Here is an 18,671-nt window from a genome sequence, read left to right on the forward strand (position 1 = left end):
TGTCTCAAAAAAAAAACATAAAAAATATACTATTGAGTCTTGCAGCAACATTAAATAAGACTGCTTCATTTCATTTGAACACTTTAGAACCAGCTCCATTTCACTTTTTTTTTCCAGGTGTTGAAGTGGAATTTTACTACCCCACGGGATGAGTACATTGAACAACTGAAGACTCAGATGTCTAGCTGTGTGGCTAAATGGTTACAAGATGAGATGTTTCATTCAGATTTTCAGCACCACAATAAAGCCCTGGCTGTCATGGTCGATGTAAGTCTATGATGGATGAATATGCATATGAAAATACCAAGCCCTCAGAAGTGATGAGAAGTTTCCATTCCTTCAGTGGGAAGTGGAGTATACTATATTCTTGGTAGACCTGCCTTACTTGACTAGTCAAATGCTTATGAGTATTTTTTAGGTCTTAATACTTTAGAATCTATCATTTTCTTTTTGAGCTCCAGTAAAATTTAAGAAGTACTTCCTTAATAAAGAATAAGCTTTTATCAGGAGGCAGGAGGCAGGAGGAGGATCCCTGTGAGTTCAAGGCCAGCCTGGGCTACAAAGGGTTCAAGGCCAGCCTGAACTTATAACAAAACCCTGTCTCAAAAACACCAAAAAATAGCCAGGTGTGGTAGCGCACACCTGTAATCCCAGCACTCAGAAGGCTGAGGCAGGAGGATCACTGTGTGTTTAAGACCAGCCTGGGCTACATAGTGAGTTCCAGATCAGTCTCAACTACATAGTGAGACCCTGTCTCAAAGGAAAAAAAAAAAAAAGACCAATAATTAAAAAGGATTAAGCTTTTATACAGTGTTATTTGTCATATTTTTGTTTTGTTTTATTTTAAGCACTTGGAGAGTGAAAAAGAAGGTGTCATTGGTTGTCTGGATCTTATCTTAAAATGGCTTACGCTGAGGTTTTTTGACACCAATACAAGTGTCCTAATGAAAGCACTGGAATATTTAAAATTGCTCTTTACGCTGCTAAGTGAGGAAGAATATCATCTCACTGAAAATGAAGCATCTTCATTCATTCCGTATCTCATCCTCAAGGTAATGAATGTGCTCTTCTCATCTTGGGAGACCGCTTGATTTTCCAGCTGACCTCAGCTCCTACACTTTGATTCCCTCTGCCTCTTTTGTGTGTATAAGGTGATACCTTCCATCATTCATCTTCATGGCCCTTTCTTTCATGATACAGTCGTTGCATAAGGTGCCCATTGCTATTCAGCAAAGCCCTCACTTCATCATTTTCCTCATTGACTAGGTTGGAGAACCAAAAGATGTCATTCGGAAAGACGTTCGTGCCATCCTAAACCGGATGTGCCTTGTCTACCCAGCCAGCAAGATGTTCCCCTTTGTCATGGAAGGAACTAAATCCAAAAACTCTAAGCAGAGAGCAGGTAAAACAAACTCTTCTTTCCTGTAGTGCTGATGAACAAGGATATTTCTTTCGTGTCCGTATAATTGGTTCTCACCTCTGGCTTAGTCTGTGAGAGTGATGAGTTGCACACTGGTGGGGCCATGGTATCAGGTGATGCAGGCACCACTCAGTACCACCTGCTGACAAAATCAAGTGCACAGGGGCCATCTGACTCACAGGCATGCCTTTTTTAGGAGTACTTGCTATACATCATTGTTTCTTTGGTAAAAGTGTGTGTGTAGTGGGCTATGATTTAGCTCAGTGGCGCTGCATCTGCCTTGCAAGCGCAAGGTCCTGAGTTCAGTCCCCAGTACAGAAAAAAAATTTTAAGTGTGTACAAGAAACAGTTGAGCAGAACCAGAATGATGCATGCCAAAGGAGATTAATCTAGTAAGGAGAGGCTGCTTTGCCAAGGTGTGTTAGTCTTACTAGTCTCACCTTCTTCCCCCAACAGAGTGCCTGGAGGAGCTGGGGTGTCTGGTCGAGTCCTATGGCATGAACGTTTGCCAACCAACCCCAGGAAAAGCCTTAAAGGAGATAGCTATTCACATAGGGGACCGGGATAATGCTGTCCGCAACGCTGCTCTTAATACCATCGTCACAGTGTACAATGTGCACGGAGATCAGGTGTTCAAACTGATTGGAAATGTAAGTGTCTTTCCCCTGGGTGTTATCTATATGATGTAAAAAAATTTCAAGATTTATTAGTGGTAGGGTTTTCTGCAATCTTAACTATACCTTTTACCACTTATTAGTTAATTCAGTATCCATCAATGTGTCCTACAGTCCGAATAGATGCTTAATGCATCTCTAATTATTGTAGGACATTTGGGCTGTGTTTAATGAAAATCAGATTTTCTTTTCTGAGCATTCCTATTCATAGCAGTTTGCTTTAGACATGAAAACTATTTTTGAATCAAGAAATCTGAGTTACTGTAGGGTTTTAATTTTGCAGCAATCTGCTCTGTGATTTTTTTTTTTTTTTTTTTGTACCAGGGATCGAACTCAGGTTCTTGCACTTGCGAGGCAGGTGGTAGAACCACTAAGCTAAATCCCCTGCCCTGCTCTGTGATTTTAAGGCATTTGATTCTTCAGTTAACAAGAAATTCTTTAGGGACAGAATGGGTACTGGTATTGGTCAGATCCAAAGAGGTGCTTGAGTTATAGTCATGAACTACTTTTCCCAGGCATATTAGGGCCAGGGTTTAGCTCAGTGGTTCCACCCTCTGCTTCACAAGTGCAAGGTCCCGTGTTTGACCCCCAGTAACCCCCCAAAAACACCAGGCATATTAAGTTCTGCCTCTGACCTCTTCCTTGCTTTGAGCCAGTTACTACTGCAGCTGAACCTTTGTTCTTCATTGTAGTTAGCTCATAGTGGCACCATTTTACACACCAAGTTTGATTACGTTACCTCCGCTATCTAATCAAATCCGTGCTACGACCTAGTGAGGAGATAGGAATTTTACTGATGACCAAAGCTGAAGATTCTTGCCCATAGTCACACATCTATTGAATAGTAACGAAATAAAGACCAGTAGGGCCAGGGATTTAACTCATTGGTTCCACTGCCTGCCTCGCAAGCGCAAAGTCCAGAGTTTGGTCCCTGGTACCAAAAATAAATAAATAAATAATAAAAATGAAATGTCATGGGGCCAGGGATTTGGCTCAGTGTTGATGCCAGTGGTACTACCAGGGATCAAACTCAGGACCTTACACTTCTGAGACAGGTGGCATCACCACTGCGCCAAATCCCCAACTATATATATATATATTTTTTAATTATATTATTAAGTAGCCTTTCTTTTTGTATCCTTTTCTTCTTTCATGTGTTCTCTAATTATTATAGCTAGGCAGGCATCAACAAACAGCATTTGATTTAATAATAAAGTTTTGAAAGTAAACTTGTCCTAACACTGTAGCTTCTATTATCCTTGCTATGAAAATAAATCATTCTTGAGTCCTGCAGTTAGGTTTTCAATGCTCTTATTTTAATAGGTTGATGTCCTAACATATTGAGTGTGGCCTCTATTTTCAGCTTTCTGAGAAGGATATGAGCATGCTTGAAGAGAGGATTAAGCGGTCAGCAAAGAGGCCCTCTGCTGCACCAATGAAACAGGTGGAAGAGAAACCGCAGCGCTCCCAGAACGCAACCTCCAGCACCAACATGCTGCGCAAGGGCCCGGCTGAGGACATGTCCTCCAAGCTCAAGTATGTGGCTGGAGAAGATGTCTGAGAGCATCTGTGGACTTAGCTTTGTGTGCTCAGAGCTTGTCTGCAACATACTCTTGAGTTCTCATAGTCATTGCCATGCATGAGAGAATGTCTGGGTAAATGTCCTGTAACCAGATGTTAATCTTTCAGTATTCATTGTCTTTGTCTTTGTCTCAAAACCACTTCTAAATGGTGTTGTGCCTTCTTTCACTGCTTTTCCGTGGACAGAATTATGTATCGCACTTATAGGATGTAAGTACTGCCTGCTAATTTCTCATTAGCAGGGCTGTTATATCTTTCTAACTTCTGACATGGATTCATCCCCTCTGGTGGGTGACTGGCTTAGAGTTATAGCAGAGGTAGAGGTGTCCATAAATAATGGCCCAGTGGTTAGCAGAAATGGCAGCTCAATGTCTTGATCCTAAAGCGCTCATTTGCCTTCTTCCTTGGGTGCTATTTGGTTGTCCTTAAGTTCCTGTTCTTGAGATAAGACCAAGTAAAATGCATGCAACCTAGAATTGGCTGAGTGACTCAAAATACTGCCTTCTGAGTGAAACAGCTCTATTTTGAGTTGTGTCATGAGTATAATTTTAACCAATTTGAATTTAGAAACTTTGCATATCTATTTTTTGAGATATAATGCTGGCCCTGACCTGTCGAGACTGACTGTTCTTGTGTCTGTCCTTCAAAGTATAAAATGTACTGAACACTGCATGGAGTGATGCTTATGATTACAAAAACATAAACGCTGGTTACTTTGTGGAAAAAACCAGCCAGTCTAGATCTTTTCCTTATATTTTTTCCCATAAGTAGTGCTTTGAGTCAGTATAAACATACTTTATTTTCTGTCCCTTCTAGAATAGAAGAAAAAGGTATGTTAGCATTAGTGAATTAGAGATAATATTTATGAGTTGGCTGGTAATGTAATACATGTTATAGTTAGCTGCTCTCTTAGGATATTCACAAACTGAAATTATTGTCTGCAGCACTTTCTTAGACTCAAGGACTTAAATCATTCAGGGGGGCTGAAACCAGAAGTTGAACATCTGTCTTGAAGCTTTGAGGCACCTGGCAGTGCTACTCTTGCCTGTGGTCGAGAAAGCTCTTAGTTCAGGAGCCTTCTTTTGCTTCCCTTAGCCAAGCCCGAGGCATGAGTGGGCATCCTGAGGCCACCCAGATGGTTCGCCGAGAATTCCAGCTGGACCTTGATGAGATTGAGAATGACAACGGCACAGTCCGATGCGAAATGCCAGAACTTGTCCAGCATAAACTGGATGACATTTTTGAACCAGTTCTTATTCCTGAGCCCAAGTAAGTCCAGCTTCTTCATTCAGGTATAAGTAGTTCGTGATCATCAGAGTACATATCTAAAAAGAGTCCTCTGGAGAGCTGGTTGTGATGGTACATGCCTGTGATCCCAGCACTGAAGCAGCTGAGGCTGAGGCAGGAGGATTACCACGAGTTCAAGGCCAGCCTGGGCTACATAGTGAGTTCAAGGCCAGCCTGAATACACAACAAGACCCTGTTTCAGAATAACCAAAAAAGAGACAGGGTGAGGTGGTACAGGACTAATCCCAGCACTGAGGGGGCAGGAGGATCACCATGAGTTCAGGGCCAGCTTGAACTACACAGCAAGGCTGTCTCAAAAAACAAACAAAAACAGCCATCTATGGGAGTGTGCAATTAAAACTTTTTAGGCTTGGCGGGTATAGTGGTACACATGTGTAACTAAATCACTATGGGAGGCTGAGGCAGGTGGATCACACATTTGAGCCCAGCCTGGGCAATATAGCCACTTAAGCAGACTCAGTCTCAAAATCTCTAAAGGGCTGGGGAGTCCTGGTACAATGTGAAGGTAATGATTCAGTCTCTAGTACCAGCAAAACAAACTTTTTAGAACTGATTACTTCCTATCTGACCAGTGGCAGTCTGTCTCCTACTAGACCTGAATCTAGTAGGAAACTGTAATTCTCACTTACTGTGATGTTTTGTAATAGAGAACTTTTCCCTTTGCTCTGCTGTGTAGGATCCGGGCTGTTTCTCCACACTTTGACGACATGCACAGTAATACAGCATCCACAATCAATTTCATTATCTCCCAAGTAGCCAGTGGTGACATCAACGCAAGTATCCAAGCTCTGACACAGGTAAGGGCTGTGTTTCCCCTGCACACAGTGTTCGTAACAATGATGGAGGCAGGGCCCACTGCTGCCCTGATGAAGAAAAGAAGTAGTGCGCATAGCTGGGCATGGTGGTGCACACCTATAGTCCCAGCATTCTGGAAGGCTGGAGGATTGCACATTTGAGTCCAACCTGCACAATGTAGTAATTTAGCAAGACCCCGCCTCAAAATAAAAAGGGCAAGGAGGCCCTGGGGTCCATCCCCAGCAGCACCAAAAAATAAATAAAATAAAAGAAGTGTGGTGCACAGGGGCCACTGGATCATCACTTGCCTTGGAAGATAGAGCCTTGTATTCATTCCTCGTAGGCTGGAGATGCAGTGATAAACACACGGGAACCAATTCTCATGGGGACAAAGACCAGTTATCAAACAAGATATCAAATAGCTGCAACTGCTATGTAGAAATAAGATGACAGGATGAGGATGATGGGAGAGGCACTGCATAGTTTCTTAGACAGTGATGAGGGAAAGACTTACAGGAATGTGTAGATTGAGGACAGCATTCAAGGGCATGGGGCAGGAAGGAGCTCACCAATTTTGAGGAAACAAGGGAAAAGGTCCATAATGTGGTTTGAGAGGCACGGACCAGCTTATGATGGAAGCTATTTCAATTTTATTTTAAGACAGTGAGAGGCTATTAGAAAAGTTTAGATAAAGAAGCTATGTCAATTTTAATTTTAGGGTGGTGGGAGCAGTACTGGGGTTCAAATCCAAGACTCTACAACTTGGCTGTAGCTGGTTAGGCATCCACAGCTGCAGCAAGTGGGTGGGAGAACAGAGCCATCATGGGCCCGGTGTGAGGCCAAGAGCCCAGGCGTTTTAAGGAGGGCATCCCCAGAGCTGGGAGTCAGAACTGAAGCAGGAAGCCAGTCCACAGGCAAGGAAAGTGAAGAGGGTGTCCCGTGTGTGGGAGCATCAGACACAAAGTGCACCTCAGGATGGGGAGTCAGCGGTATAGCAGAAATGTGGGCATGGAAGTGGGGAAGCGCTGGTATCAGAGGCAGGAGATTGGTTACCTGGAAAGAGATTGGGAGGCTGACGCAAGAGCATTGCTGCGAGTCTGAGGCCAGCCAAGGCTACAGAGTGAGTTCAAGGCCAGCCTGGACTACATAGCAGGACCCTGTCTCAAAAACCGAAAGGGGAAACAGTGCAAAGTATTAGAGGGTCATGAAGCATCAGATTGATTTACTTCATTTGATTCAGAAAGAAGAATATAACTTTTCTGTAATTCAGTACCTGCACTTCTGATTGGGTTAAAAGTTACTCTGGCCGCTTGTGTCAGTCAGGTTTCTATCACTTGAGAGGTTAGTCATCGAGAGATATGTCACAGTAACGAGGTGTGATGACACATTGTCATCCCAGCACTTGGAAGGCTGCGGTAGGAGGTCACCATGAATTCGAGGCCAGCTTCATAGTGAGTTCAAGGTGTCCAGACTACGTAGTGGAACCCTGTCTCAGAGAGACAGAGACAGGGTCCCATCTCTGCTGTGTTCCTCTTTGCAACCCATTAGACATCCACATGAAGACAGAACAGACTTCGAGTATTGTTAGACAGTATCCTGTTGAAAGCTTCAGTACTCAGGGCTTGCAGAGAGCTCGGTGGGAGAGCACATCCAAGGCCTGGGGTCTCCAGTCCTCAGCACCACCTACTTTTCTGTGCGTAGGAGCAGGGTATCGGGAAGGGTGCATCTGTGTGTGTGAGCCAGCCACAAGGTCTGTCCTGCTGGGCAGGATGGTACACACCCACGAACCACCGCTCTGGGAGCTGACACAGGAACATCAAAAGTTTGAGCCCAGCCTGAACAGTTTACTTTATTGAATGACATTAGTAAGTTTCCAAATACATACACACATAACTTATATGTTCACAAAATTCAGGATTGGAAAAGGCCAATTCTTTTAATTAATTCAGTGCATTTCTAGACAAAATCTCAAGAGTTCTTTCTGCAGTTTGAGAAGGTGATTCTAAAATTTATATGGGAGTGGGCTGGGGATTTAGCTCAGTGGTGCCGCAGCCTGCCTTGCAAGCTCAAGGTCCTGAGTTAGATCCCCATTACCAAAAAAAAAGTGGGGGGCATAAACAAATATGTAGTTTTTAGGGCGTCCATGTTGAAACATTATTGTTGAGCCCTCCCAGTTTTATATAAAATTGTGCTTATGAATTACGCATACATAGCAAATGAAAGTAGGACCATAGCTTCCACACCACCAGAGGGCACCTTTCACCTTCTAGGGTATATAAAAGGTGCCCCACCCACCCTTTTTTGTTTTGTTTTGTTTTGTTTTTGTTTACCAGAGATTGAACTGGGGATCTTGCACTTTCAAGACAGGCAGCAGCACCACTGAGCTAAATCTCCAGCCCCCCACCCTTTTTCTTAAGAGATCTTCATTACCACAAGAGGTATAGCTCACTGGTAGAGCATTTGCCTGATATTCATGAGGTCTTAGGTTCAATCCCTGGTAGCAAAAATACCTTTAAAAAAAAAAATCACGCATGGTGGTTTACACCTGTAATCCCACAACTACTCTGGGAGACTGAAGCAGAAGGATCCCAAGTTTGAGTCCAGCCTGGGCAACTTAGCAACTGACTTAGGGAGACTCTGTCTCAAAAACAAAACAGTGGTCTAGGGGAGTACTTCAGTGTACATGCCCTGGGTTCAGTAACCAGTATCACCAAAGGTAGGAGTGTCTAAAAAGCATTCTTTGTAATACAGGTTTTTTGAAGTTTTTTGTTTGTTTTTATTTTTTAGATACTGTCTCACTGTACTCAGGCTGACCTTGCCTCAGCCTCCTGAGTGCTGGGATCTCAGGCATATGCCACCATACCAGGAAATAAATTGAACATTTAAACATAGGATTATTCTCTGAACTAGACAGCCTCTTAGAATAGGATTCATGACTAATCCAAATGATTATCTTGCTCAGTAAATATGCGCTGGATGACTAATTTCCTTAGTATGAGTCTTTTTTTTACAAGGGTTTTGTTCAAGGTAAGATGAAGATGCTGGAAATGCTTTGCTAATACTCTTACAGAGAATTTCCTTGAAGTGTCTCTGTATGAAGCTCGGAAAATATATCTCAGAATTTATGTTATCAGATTGACGAGGTCCTGAGACAGGAAGACAAAGCCGAAGCTATGTCTGGCCACATTGATCAGTTTCTGATAGCCACCTTCATGCAGCTGAGGCTCGTCTACAACACGCACATGGCAGACGAGAGGCTGGAGAAGAATGAGATCATCAGGCTGTACAGCTGCATCATCGGCAACATGATCTCGGTAAGGTGCCCCGCACAGGCGGGAAAGCTGCTCCCGTGTTTTCCATGATTGCTCCGCTGCTGCCCACCTCTATTGGCTATTGGAGTACAGTCTAGATTATCTTACTGTTAAGATATTAAGTAGAGGGGTGGGGATTTAGCTCAGTGGTTCCACCGCCTGCCTCGCAAGCACAAGGACCCGAGTTCAATCCCCGGTACCAAAAAAATAAGAAGATATCAAGTAGAACATTGACCTACCACCTAGGGTTCTGCTTTGTACCAGTCTCTTCAGGCATAGTAGACTGCATTTGGCTTTTCACAGATAAATGTGCTTAAAGTTGTATGTGATGGCATATACCTAAAATCACAAGCACTTGGAAAGCTGAGGCAGGAAGATTTTTGAGCTAGAGCTAACCTGAACTACATAGCAAGCTCATGACCAGCTTGGGAATAGTGAGGCCCTGTCTCAAAAAAAACAAAAGCTGGGTATACTGAAGCAGAAAGATGGCAAGTTCCTCCTCTGGGCCATTTTGCAACTTAGTAAGACTCCTGTCTCAGAATTCAAAAAAAAATTTTAAAAAGTGCCAAAGTGAAAGGCCCCTGTGTTCAATCTTTAGCACCACAAAAAACTGTATTTATAGTTTTGGTTATTACTGAAAGTTTCTATGTGATTTTCTTTTAGTACTCTGAATTTCTTTTAAGAATGCAATATAATTGAATCTTCACTAGAATAGCCCACCCGGGTTTATCCTTTGTGCTCCATTTATTGAGTTTTCACCTCCCTAACACAGTCAGGACTGGTAGCTGTTTCAGATCGAAAGCCTGGCCCGGGAGGCCTCCACTGGAGTGCTGAAAGACCTGATGCATGGCCTCATCACCTTAATGTTGGACTCTCGGATCGAAGACCTAGAGGAAGGGCAGCAAGTGATCCGCTCGGTGAACCTCTTGGTGGTGAAGGTTCTGGAGAAGTCAGACCAGACCAACATCTTGAGGTACATTTGTACACACTCTGTTAGAGCCTGGAAAGGTTTCTCTCTTTGAATATGCATAAAAGTCAGAAAGTCACAAGAGAATTGTAATTTAGTTTCACCAAGTGGGCTGGTTTATTACTTTTCCGTTCCACATGAACCCAACATAGTCCAGCCTGAGACAACACCCAAAGCTAGTACATCTCAGCAAGCCACCGGCACTGTGACTTTTCTAAAATAGAATTATAAAATGTGTCAGTTACTTCTCCCCTTCTCCCCTTCTCCTTCCTTTTTTTCTTTTGTACCAGGGTTCAAGCTCAGGACTTTGTGCTTGGGAGGCAGGCACAGTGCCACTGAGCTAAATCCCTTGCCCCAACATCTTCTGACATGTACTTTTCAATACACGTCTCTTCAGCTATCAATGACAAGAAATAAAGTGACAAAATATTATTTTCCTGCTTTAAATAGTGATTTCTTTCTAAAAAACCAACTGTCAGGTATCCATCAATACTCAGTTTATTAATAAGAGGATATTTACACTTGGCCTTTACCTTAGAGTTTTTAATTGGAATAAATTTCGAAACATATTAATGCTGTGTTGGTTTGTTTTCCAGTGCCCTACTTGTTCTGCTCCAAGACAGCCTGCTAGCAACAGCCAGTTCTCCCAAATTCTCAGAGCTTGTTATGAAGGTGAAGTTGAAATGATTTGATCTCCTTTCTTTCAGAGATGCAGTAACTTTGTTAAAGTATAAGGAACAAAGAATCTGAGCCAAGACATTGACTCACATCAGCCAAAATGTATCTGAAAAAATATAATTGGTCTTCATTTTCCCTTTTTCCAAGTTATACACTAAGCTCAGGCCTAAAAATGGCCTCAAACAATGAAAAGGAGGAGCTACTTTGTAGGTAGTTTACCCACCACCAGAATCAAAAGGCAAGAGGTTTGATGAGACAAAGTTCATTTCTCTGTGGAATATATGCCACAGAAGACATCATTCTCTGTCAGGGAAGACTCCAAACAAATCTGTAACGTGACACTGTTAGGACATGGTAGGGGTGCGTGATCTTTCATCTGCTCAGGTTAGAGGTGGTTAAGCCATCTGAATTGATCTGTTCTCGGGTGCCAAGGAAACCTAGGGCAGAATCCCCACATTTTCACAATATCCGTGACGGCCCCTCCCTGGGAGCAGGGGGAGGGAGGAAAAGGAGCGATGCGGTGGATGACTCGTCATACTCCAGTCAGGAATGAAGTGGAGTGATAGAAGCATTCCATGTTTAGCCGAGCGTGATGGCACACTCTTGTATTCCTAGCACTTGGGAGGCTGAGGCAGGGAGATTGCCTCAAGTTGAAGGCCACTTTGGACTACATAGTGAGACCCTATCTCATAAAACCAAAAACATGAATTAAAAGTTTCACGCGTAGCAGCTGAACTTGAAGGTTCCAATCCACACATCTTCCAGATACATGCTGACGTAGTACCCTCGCTCTTCAGTTTCACTCCTAACTTCACTTCTTCTCTGGTTAGTGTCTTTGGAGAATGGTGCGGCTGCTACCTGACACCATCAACAGCATCAACCTGGATAGAATTCTTCTGGACATACACATTTTCATGAAAGTCTTCCCCAAGGAAAAGCTGAAGCAATGCAAAAGTGAATTTCCTATAAGGACCCTGAAGACCCTGCTGCATACCTTGTGCAAATTAAAAGGCCCTAAGGTAAGTGGGGACGGCAGCTAGCCTGGGGGGCTGGAGAGCCTACAGGCAAGGGCGTCGCCTCCACGTGAATGTCCTGGCTCCTGTCAGATCCTGGACCACCTCACGATGATTGACAACAAGAATGAGTCCGAGCTGGAAGCCCACCTCTGCCGGATGATGAAGCACAGCATGGACCAGGCCGGGAGCAAGTCTGAGAAGGAGACTGAAAAGGGCGCCTCTCGAATAGTGAGTGGTTAGGGAAAGGCTGAGCAGAGGCTGGAGGTTTCTCAGGAAGGGATCGGGTCTGCAGTGTAGGTCCCTGCAGACCTCTGAAGGCCAAGGTCAGAACCAGGGACTGTGACGTGGGGGCCCATGAAAGGTCTCTGTGTGTGCCCAAGGCACTGCTTACTAGACACACCCACTGTGCACTCTATTGAACTGAGGCCACAGGAGCCCGTTCCCGTAGATACTGTGGGCCTTATACCCAGGGTTGATGTTTCTGCTGGACCACTGCCTGCAGGGACATACCAGTAAGGCCCGGGTTTGGAGATATTTTCTGTTCAGACCCAGCCATTGGTTCCTAATTAATAACTCAAACCTAAGCAGTTCTTCCTGTCATCTTGCAATTTTGCAGGATGAAAAATCATCAAAGGCCAAAGCCAATGATTTCTTAGCTGAGATTTTTAAGAAGATTGGCTCTAAAGAAAACACGAAAGAGGTAAGGGTGAAAGGACTGAAGCAAACAGGGACTTGCTCTGTGGAAGAGAGTCACTAACGAACATCCATCCCTGCTTCCCTTTTTCTTGGTCACCAGGGCCTAGCAGAGTTATATGAATATAAGAAGAAATACTCAGATGCTGATATTGAACCATTTTTGAGAAATTCCTCACAGTTCTTCCAGAGTTATGTTGAAAGAGGCCTTCGGGTGATTGAGATGGAGAGGGAGGGCAAAGGCCGGATTCCCACTTCCACAGGTACAGTTTTCTTCTGCTGCCCAGGAGCAGGCTCAGACCCTGACCTCCCTGTGTCCGTCAGTGCGCACAGATGAGCTTCCTGGCCTTTTCGGAAGCTTCGCTCAGCCAAACGAGGTCTGAGGCCCCGGACCTTGGAAACCTCATCTCTCTCTCTCTCACCACTAGCCCCTTGCTATTCTAGAACTCACAGCCCGTGCCTGAGGGCCTCTGGGCTGGCTCCCACCTCTGGCCCCATGATTTGATCCTTCTCCAAGACCGTGGGAGTCCTTCTCAAAGGCTGGTGCACGAATGGACATAACACGGTGCAGCTGATGGGGGCAGGGCCTCCTCTTCCATCTCTAGAGTTCTTTCTGGTGATGTCCAACACTGGATATTTTTGGTCTACCTAGTGCATGTGTGGCACCTGCGATGTCATCCCAATAAGTACTGAGTTGGTTTCATATCTGAGAATATTCAGACCTCCTTTGCTGCCTTTTACATTATTCCTCAGTCATTTTTCACCTTACATCTATAAGGAATTATTTCTCCCCTGGAGTAGTCTTTTCTTTTTACCATAAAGCACTTTTTCCACCCAATACTTTTTCTTTGCAAAAAGTAATGCATTTTTTAATGGAAATCAGATTAGGTTTTTGTTGCTTTCTGGTGCTGGAGATCAATTTTGGAGCCTTGCACGCACTCACCAGATGCTCTCTACCACTGAGCTTACCCTCAGCTACAAATTCAGTTTTGTGTCTTTTGTATTTTGGTTTTTGGGAGGGGTTGCATTTCCTTGGCTGGTAGTTTTTTGTTGTTGTTGTTGTTTGTTTTGTTTTGTTTTTTAACTTACTGAATTTCATTGTGTTATTAGATTATCCAGTGCTTTTTTATATCCTTTTGGTTCATTTTTTACAGTTCATATGTATCCAGAAATTGTCTATTTTCAAACTGCTTCTTAGCCAGGCCTGGTGGTGCATGCCTATAATCCCAGCACTTGGGAGGCTGAGGCAGGAGGATCGCTGTGAGTTCGAGACCAACCTGGGCTACATAGTTCCAGGTCAGTCTCAACTACACAGTGAGACCCTGTCTCAAAAAAAACCTGCTTCTTTATTTTTCCTGACTTACCTTCAGCTTTTCTAGTTCCTCTGTGATTTCTCCTTTTCCCATTGGCTTGTTCTTAAGTCCTAGCAGTTTTCTTCCTTTTCTTTTTGCTTAATTGTTGTTTTCCAAGTTGTCTTAGTTACTTTCTTGTTGCTGAGACAAATTCAAGGAGGAAAGGTTTCTTTGGCTCACAGTTTGTAGAGGTTCCAGGCTGTGGGGAGCTGGCTCCGAGGCATGCGGCAGGGCAGAGGAGAAACAGCTCATGGTATTGCAGGCAGGAAGCCGCCCCAAATTTAAATGCCCACATTTTATGTTTGGTCCTTCTCAGGCATTTAGGGAGTGAGAGAGATTTTTTGTTACTGTTTTGATTTCTCCCTCTCCGCTGTAGCACTTACTGGAGTGAGGGTGACAGCTGCTCCAGTGCCTGCCCCACTCGAGGTGGGAGGGACGCACTTTAGCTCCTCCCTGCTCCTGACTCTTCCATAGGCTGGAGCACTGCACTGTCCTTCACAGGGCTAAAGAAGAGCTTTCCACTTGTGATACCTGGTCCACACCTACACTGCTTCCTCACATGTATGGTCCTCAGGCTTCAGTTGGGCAATTCTCAGGAATAGCAGAGTTGTTTTGGATTGTCCCGGTCAGCCCTGGGATTACTAAAATCCCACTACTTGCATACCTGGGTTTGGCAGACAGCCCAGTTTACACTCTGTCCTCTGTATCTACTTGAGTTCCCTCTTTTTTTTTTTTTTAGACAGGGTATAAGTACATAGCCCAGCCTGACCTTGAATTCATAAAGACCCACCTGCCTCAGCCTCCCGAGGACTGAGATTACAGGCATGCACCCCCATGCTTGAGTTTTGTGGCGGGGGGTTGTTTTGTTTTTGGCAGTACCCAGGTTCAAACTCAAGACCTTGTGCTTGGAAGACAGGTGTGGTGCCTCTGAGCTAAATCCCAGGTGCCTCGTTTAAATTCTTAGAAGTTCTCCAGCTGGGCGTGGTGGCTCACGTCAAAAAAAAAAAAAGTTCTCAGATTTATCTTGTGCATTTGGTGGGGGGGGGATTGAGACAGGGTCTCACTATGTAGTTGAGACTGACCTGGAACTCACTGTGTAGCCCAGGCTGGTCTCGAACTCACAGCGATCCTCCTGTCTCAGCCTCCCCAGTGCTGGGATTACAGGCACACGCCACCATGCCCGGCTATCTTGTGCATTTTAGAGGACCCTTGTAATCTCCACTCAGGTAAAGCCTTGTGAAATTTTTAGTTTTCAAGTGTAGTGGTGAAATTCAAGCCCGCAGACATTTTTTGTTTGTTTTGATACCAGAGATTTAACCCAAACCTTGTTTAAGCACAGTATGTGCTGTATACCATTGAGCCACCAGCCCCGCCCCGCCCCACCCCACCTGGTCTGGGGATTGAGCCAGGACCTTCTCACTAAGCTATATTCCTAACTTTGGGGGCGGTACCGGGGGTCACACTCAGGACCTTGTGCTCATGAGACAGGCAGTGGCACCACTTGAGCTAAATCCCTGGCCCTTATTTTTTGAGACAGGGTCTTGCTGACTTGCCCAAGCTCGGCTCGTGTTTTTAATCTTCCTGCCTCAGCCTCCCAGAGGACCACCCAGCCCTTTTTTTGTAGGATCTTACCAAATTAGGCCCTGGCTGGCTGGCCTCAAATGGTGATCTTCTGCCCTCAGTATCCAAATAGCTAAGATTATAGTCATGTGCTGGTGGGGGGGGGTGTCAATTTGTGGCCTTGCGCCATACCAGGCAAGTGCTCTACCACTGAGCTACATCGCCAGCTAGAAGCTATTAATTGTTCTTTGCAGTGACAGACGGCCAGGCAGTCTGGAGGTGAGGGTGCCTGTGTGAACATTTTCTGTCCATTTTCCTCCCTAGTCATCTCGCCTCAGATGGAGGCCACCTGTGTGCCCACCCCCACAAGCACCGTGTCCTCCATAGGTAACACAAATGGCGAAGAGGTGGGGCCGTCTGTCTACCTGGAACGGCTAAAAATCCTGCGACAGAGATGCGGGCTGGACAACACCAAGGTACTGCTCCTCCTCCTGCGGGCGCACAGGCTGGCCCTGACCCAGTCCCTGGGCTGAGACAGTGTCCCTGCTTCCCCCCACAGCAGGACGACCGGCCCCCGCTGCCCTCCCTGCTCTCCAAGCCCACGGCGCCCCCGGTGGTGTCCTCCACGGACATGCTGCACAGCAAGCTGTTCCAGCTGCGGGAGTCCCGCGAGCAGCACCCGCACTCTGAGCCGGACTCCGGCCAGACCCACTCGGGTGGCACCGTGACATCCTCCTCCTCCGCCAACATCGATGACTTGAAAAAGAGACTGGAGAGGATAAAGAGCAGTCGCAAATGAAGCTGTCATCCTGGCCCCTACAGCTTAGTTCAGCAAACTAGAAGCCCTCGTAGTGGGGAGCGGCGGCGCAGGCCGGATATGCACCAGTGGCTGGCGGTGCGGCGCCCACGGAGGAGAAGGAGGTGGAGGTCGCCGGCCTTAGAGGCCACAGCTGTCTGTGGGTCACTCAGTCAGTGTACAGGCTGTAAACAGCTGCCCCTCAACGCACACCGGTTTCCATGGTCTTTTTCTGTTCTTTTCCACTGCTCATTTGTAAAATTGTCCTAATCTTTCCTAGCTTTTAACTTTTAGAACTCTTTAATAGTTTTCCTTTGAGTTTGTGATCTCTTCTCCCTGTACCCCTGAAGGGTCACTGAATTCTGTATGAATGCATGGCATGAGACAACTAATTTAAGAGTCTTTTATAAATAAAGTTTGCATTAACTACCTGTCTCCCAAGTGCTCCCTGTCCTGGAGTACTGGGCCACTCTGTCACCTGACTTGGGACCAGGACGCAGCCAGGTCAAGAGCCCGTCACTGCTGCCTGTGGAGCCCTGCCTTTTTCTGGCTCTGGGGGGAGCAGAGAACTCTCCTCCCGTCTTCCCTTGAGCAGGCAGGGTGAGAGGAGCTTGTAGAGGCTGCGTCTGCAGCTCATGCTCATGGCCGACCGACGGTTCGCGCAGCCCATCTGTCTGCAGGCCGGGCTCCTTCCCCTGGGAGTCCGGGACGTGGGTTTTTCCCACCTGGTCACCGGCGTCTCTTCTGGTCCAGAGTAAGAGCTGCTTTGCACCCGGTCTGCGTGAGGACTGGACAGAGATTTTCCCTCTGGAGTGAAAGCCGCAGGCCCTCGCTATAGCCCTCCCGCACCTCCCAGCTGTGTTCAAGAGAACTGTGAGGCGGAGGGGCGGGCGTCCTCTCCGCCCTCGGAGTGGAGCTGCAGAGGGAAGCCACTGCCTCCCTGCGCACCGGGCGGTGAGTGTCCCAGGCCGGGAAGGCGGTGCTCACTGCTGTGGAAGGACCTGAGTTTGTGCAGGACAGAGTTAGCGCTGCTCAGCTGATAACCGCTTCCGGAATCCCCCGTCCCCTCTTCATCTGCTTAGGTCCAGGTAGGGAGACTCCACGAGCGCTCTCCACTCCGCATTCGACCCTTTCCCACAGCTGCATCCTTTGCTCGGTTCCTTTATGTACTGAAGAGGGAAGGGATGGCAGCGAGGTGAGGGCTAAAGACGATTCCTGTTAGTCCCTTCCCACACAGACGCGGGCACCACAGCAGGGAGTCCAAGCCCAGACTGGTCCCTGAGTGGCGTCCCAGACATCAGCTTTACTCTTTCCAGTGGGGATGGTGCCCTGGCAGCGCACAGTAGTCCCACAGGGCGGCCTCGGGTCTGAACTGGGCTCCGCTGCCAATATAACCGTGAAGAATGTACTGAGCATGGGGGTTTCTAAGTCTTGTCACTTTGCCAGCATGGTGGCACACACTTGTAATCTCAGCACTTAGGCTGAGGCAGGAGGACTGCTGGGAGTTTGAGGCCAGTCTGAACTACATAGCAAGATCTTGTCTGGGGGGTGGGGACTGTCACTTTGTTCTCTTGGGGTTTCGTGTGTGTGTGTGTGTGTGTGTGTGTGTGTGTGTGTGTGTGGTGCTGATGATTGAACCTAAGGCCTTCGCATTAGCCCTAGCCTATTTTTATTCTGGGGTAGGGTTGTGCTAAGCCATTAACTTGCCCAGGCTGGGCTCAAACTTGGGATCCTCCTGCCTCAGCCTCCTCAAGTCCTGGTATGCAGGTGTGTATCTCCACATTTTACATTTTAATTTGTTCAAACCCATTTACACGCCCCTAAGGGCCTATGTCCTAGAAGAACAAATTGCTGCAGTCTGAAAACCTGTAGCAGGAGAATTCCAGGACACGATGTTGCTATGTTGGCTTCCCCAGGCGGGAGACCGGCATTATGTGGGGAGCGGCGTTGCGCTCGCCAGTCCTGTCTCCAGTCAGCAGTGTGAGTGCCCATCCCTCATAACCCTGCCTCGTCGTGCCTGGCTTGGTGGCCCTAGGGAGGCTGAGGCAGGAGGAGGGCCGGAGGTTCCAGGCCAGTATGAACTACAGAGTGAGACCCTGTCTTTAATTAAAAGAAAACTAAACTAAAGGTAAATAAAGGGCAAATGTGAGGTGACTTGGCCATGGTTATTCTGCTAAGGTCTGAGCCAGGAGCCAGACTCTGAGGCCCTGCTACAGGCTGTGCTGAGCGGCTCCCCTAGGGCTCCGCGCAGGCTCAGGCGCAGGCGCTGTGAGCACCGCGGTTTTCAGGGCGCCCGCCCCGCTCCTCCCTCTGCTCTGTGGACAACTGGGCGGCAGAGCGAGGCCTCACCCGGCGTCGGGCCCTGGAGTTTTGAGCTCTTCTCCAAGCCTCAGTTTACCCACCCTGCGCGAGACAACGCTCCCACGGCGGGCACACACAGCACTGGAGCCCGAGGCTCGCGACAGTCACTTTATTGGCAACGAGGCCTCGGGAGCCGCAGAGACCCTCAAGGCCCCGGCT

General features: G+C 46.6%; 1 protein-coding gene and 1 non-coding gene across 8 annotated transcripts in view; both read left to right on the forward strand.

Moving 5' to 3' along the window:
- The window catches only part of Ckap5 (cytoskeleton associated protein 5), a 101,982-nt gene extending 85,139 nt beyond the window's left edge, over positions 1–16,843 (forward strand). For 4 of the 7 annotated variants that reach the window (XM_033756431.1, XM_033756433.1, XM_033756432.1 and 1 more), the window contains exons 29-45: positions 118–267; positions 849–1,052; positions 1,267–1,402; positions 1,877–2,070; positions 3,458–3,630; positions 3,862–3,885; positions 4,771–4,944; positions 5,660–5,780; positions 8,913–9,092; positions 9,875–10,062; positions 10,653–10,728; positions 11,565–11,753; positions 11,841–11,978; positions 12,367–12,450; positions 12,547–12,706; positions 15,680–15,831; positions 15,915–16,843. In XM_033756431.1, coding sequence (XP_033612322.1) covers positions 118–267; positions 849–1,052; positions 1,267–1,402; positions 1,877–2,070; positions 3,458–3,630; positions 3,862–3,885; positions 4,771–4,944; positions 5,660–5,780; positions 8,913–9,092; positions 9,875–10,062; positions 10,653–10,728; positions 11,565–11,753; positions 11,841–11,978; positions 12,367–12,450; positions 12,547–12,706; positions 15,680–15,831; positions 15,915–16,154 — 2,583 coding nt within the window. In that variant the 3' untranslated portion in view covers positions 16,155–16,843. The remainder of the gene's footprint in view (positions 1–117; positions 268–848; positions 1,053–1,266; positions 1,403–1,876; positions 2,071–3,457; positions 3,631–3,861; positions 3,886–4,770; positions 4,945–5,659; positions 5,781–8,912; positions 9,093–9,874; positions 10,063–10,652; positions 10,729–11,564; positions 11,754–11,840; positions 11,979–12,366; positions 12,451–12,546; positions 12,707–15,679; positions 15,832–15,914) is intronic. The other 3 variants (XM_033756435.1, XM_010612447.3, XM_010612451.3) reach the window with 3 other exon arrangements.
- On the forward strand, positions 1,491–1,600 carry LOC117283556. Its single transcript, XR_004514597.1, has one exon. It is a non-coding gene; the product is annotated as a small nucleolar RNA SNORD67 (small nucleolar RNA).
- Positions 16,844–18,671: the final 1,828 nt, after the last annotated feature.

This window comes from Fukomys damarensis, unplaced genomic scaffold, assembly GCF_012274545.1.
Source record: "Fukomys damarensis isolate Sample0158 unplaced genomic scaffold, DMR_v1.0_HiC HiC_scaffold_27, whole genome shotgun sequence".
In the NCBI taxonomy this organism is placed as follows: Eukaryota; Metazoa; Chordata; class Mammalia; order Rodentia; family Bathyergidae; genus Fukomys; species Fukomys damarensis.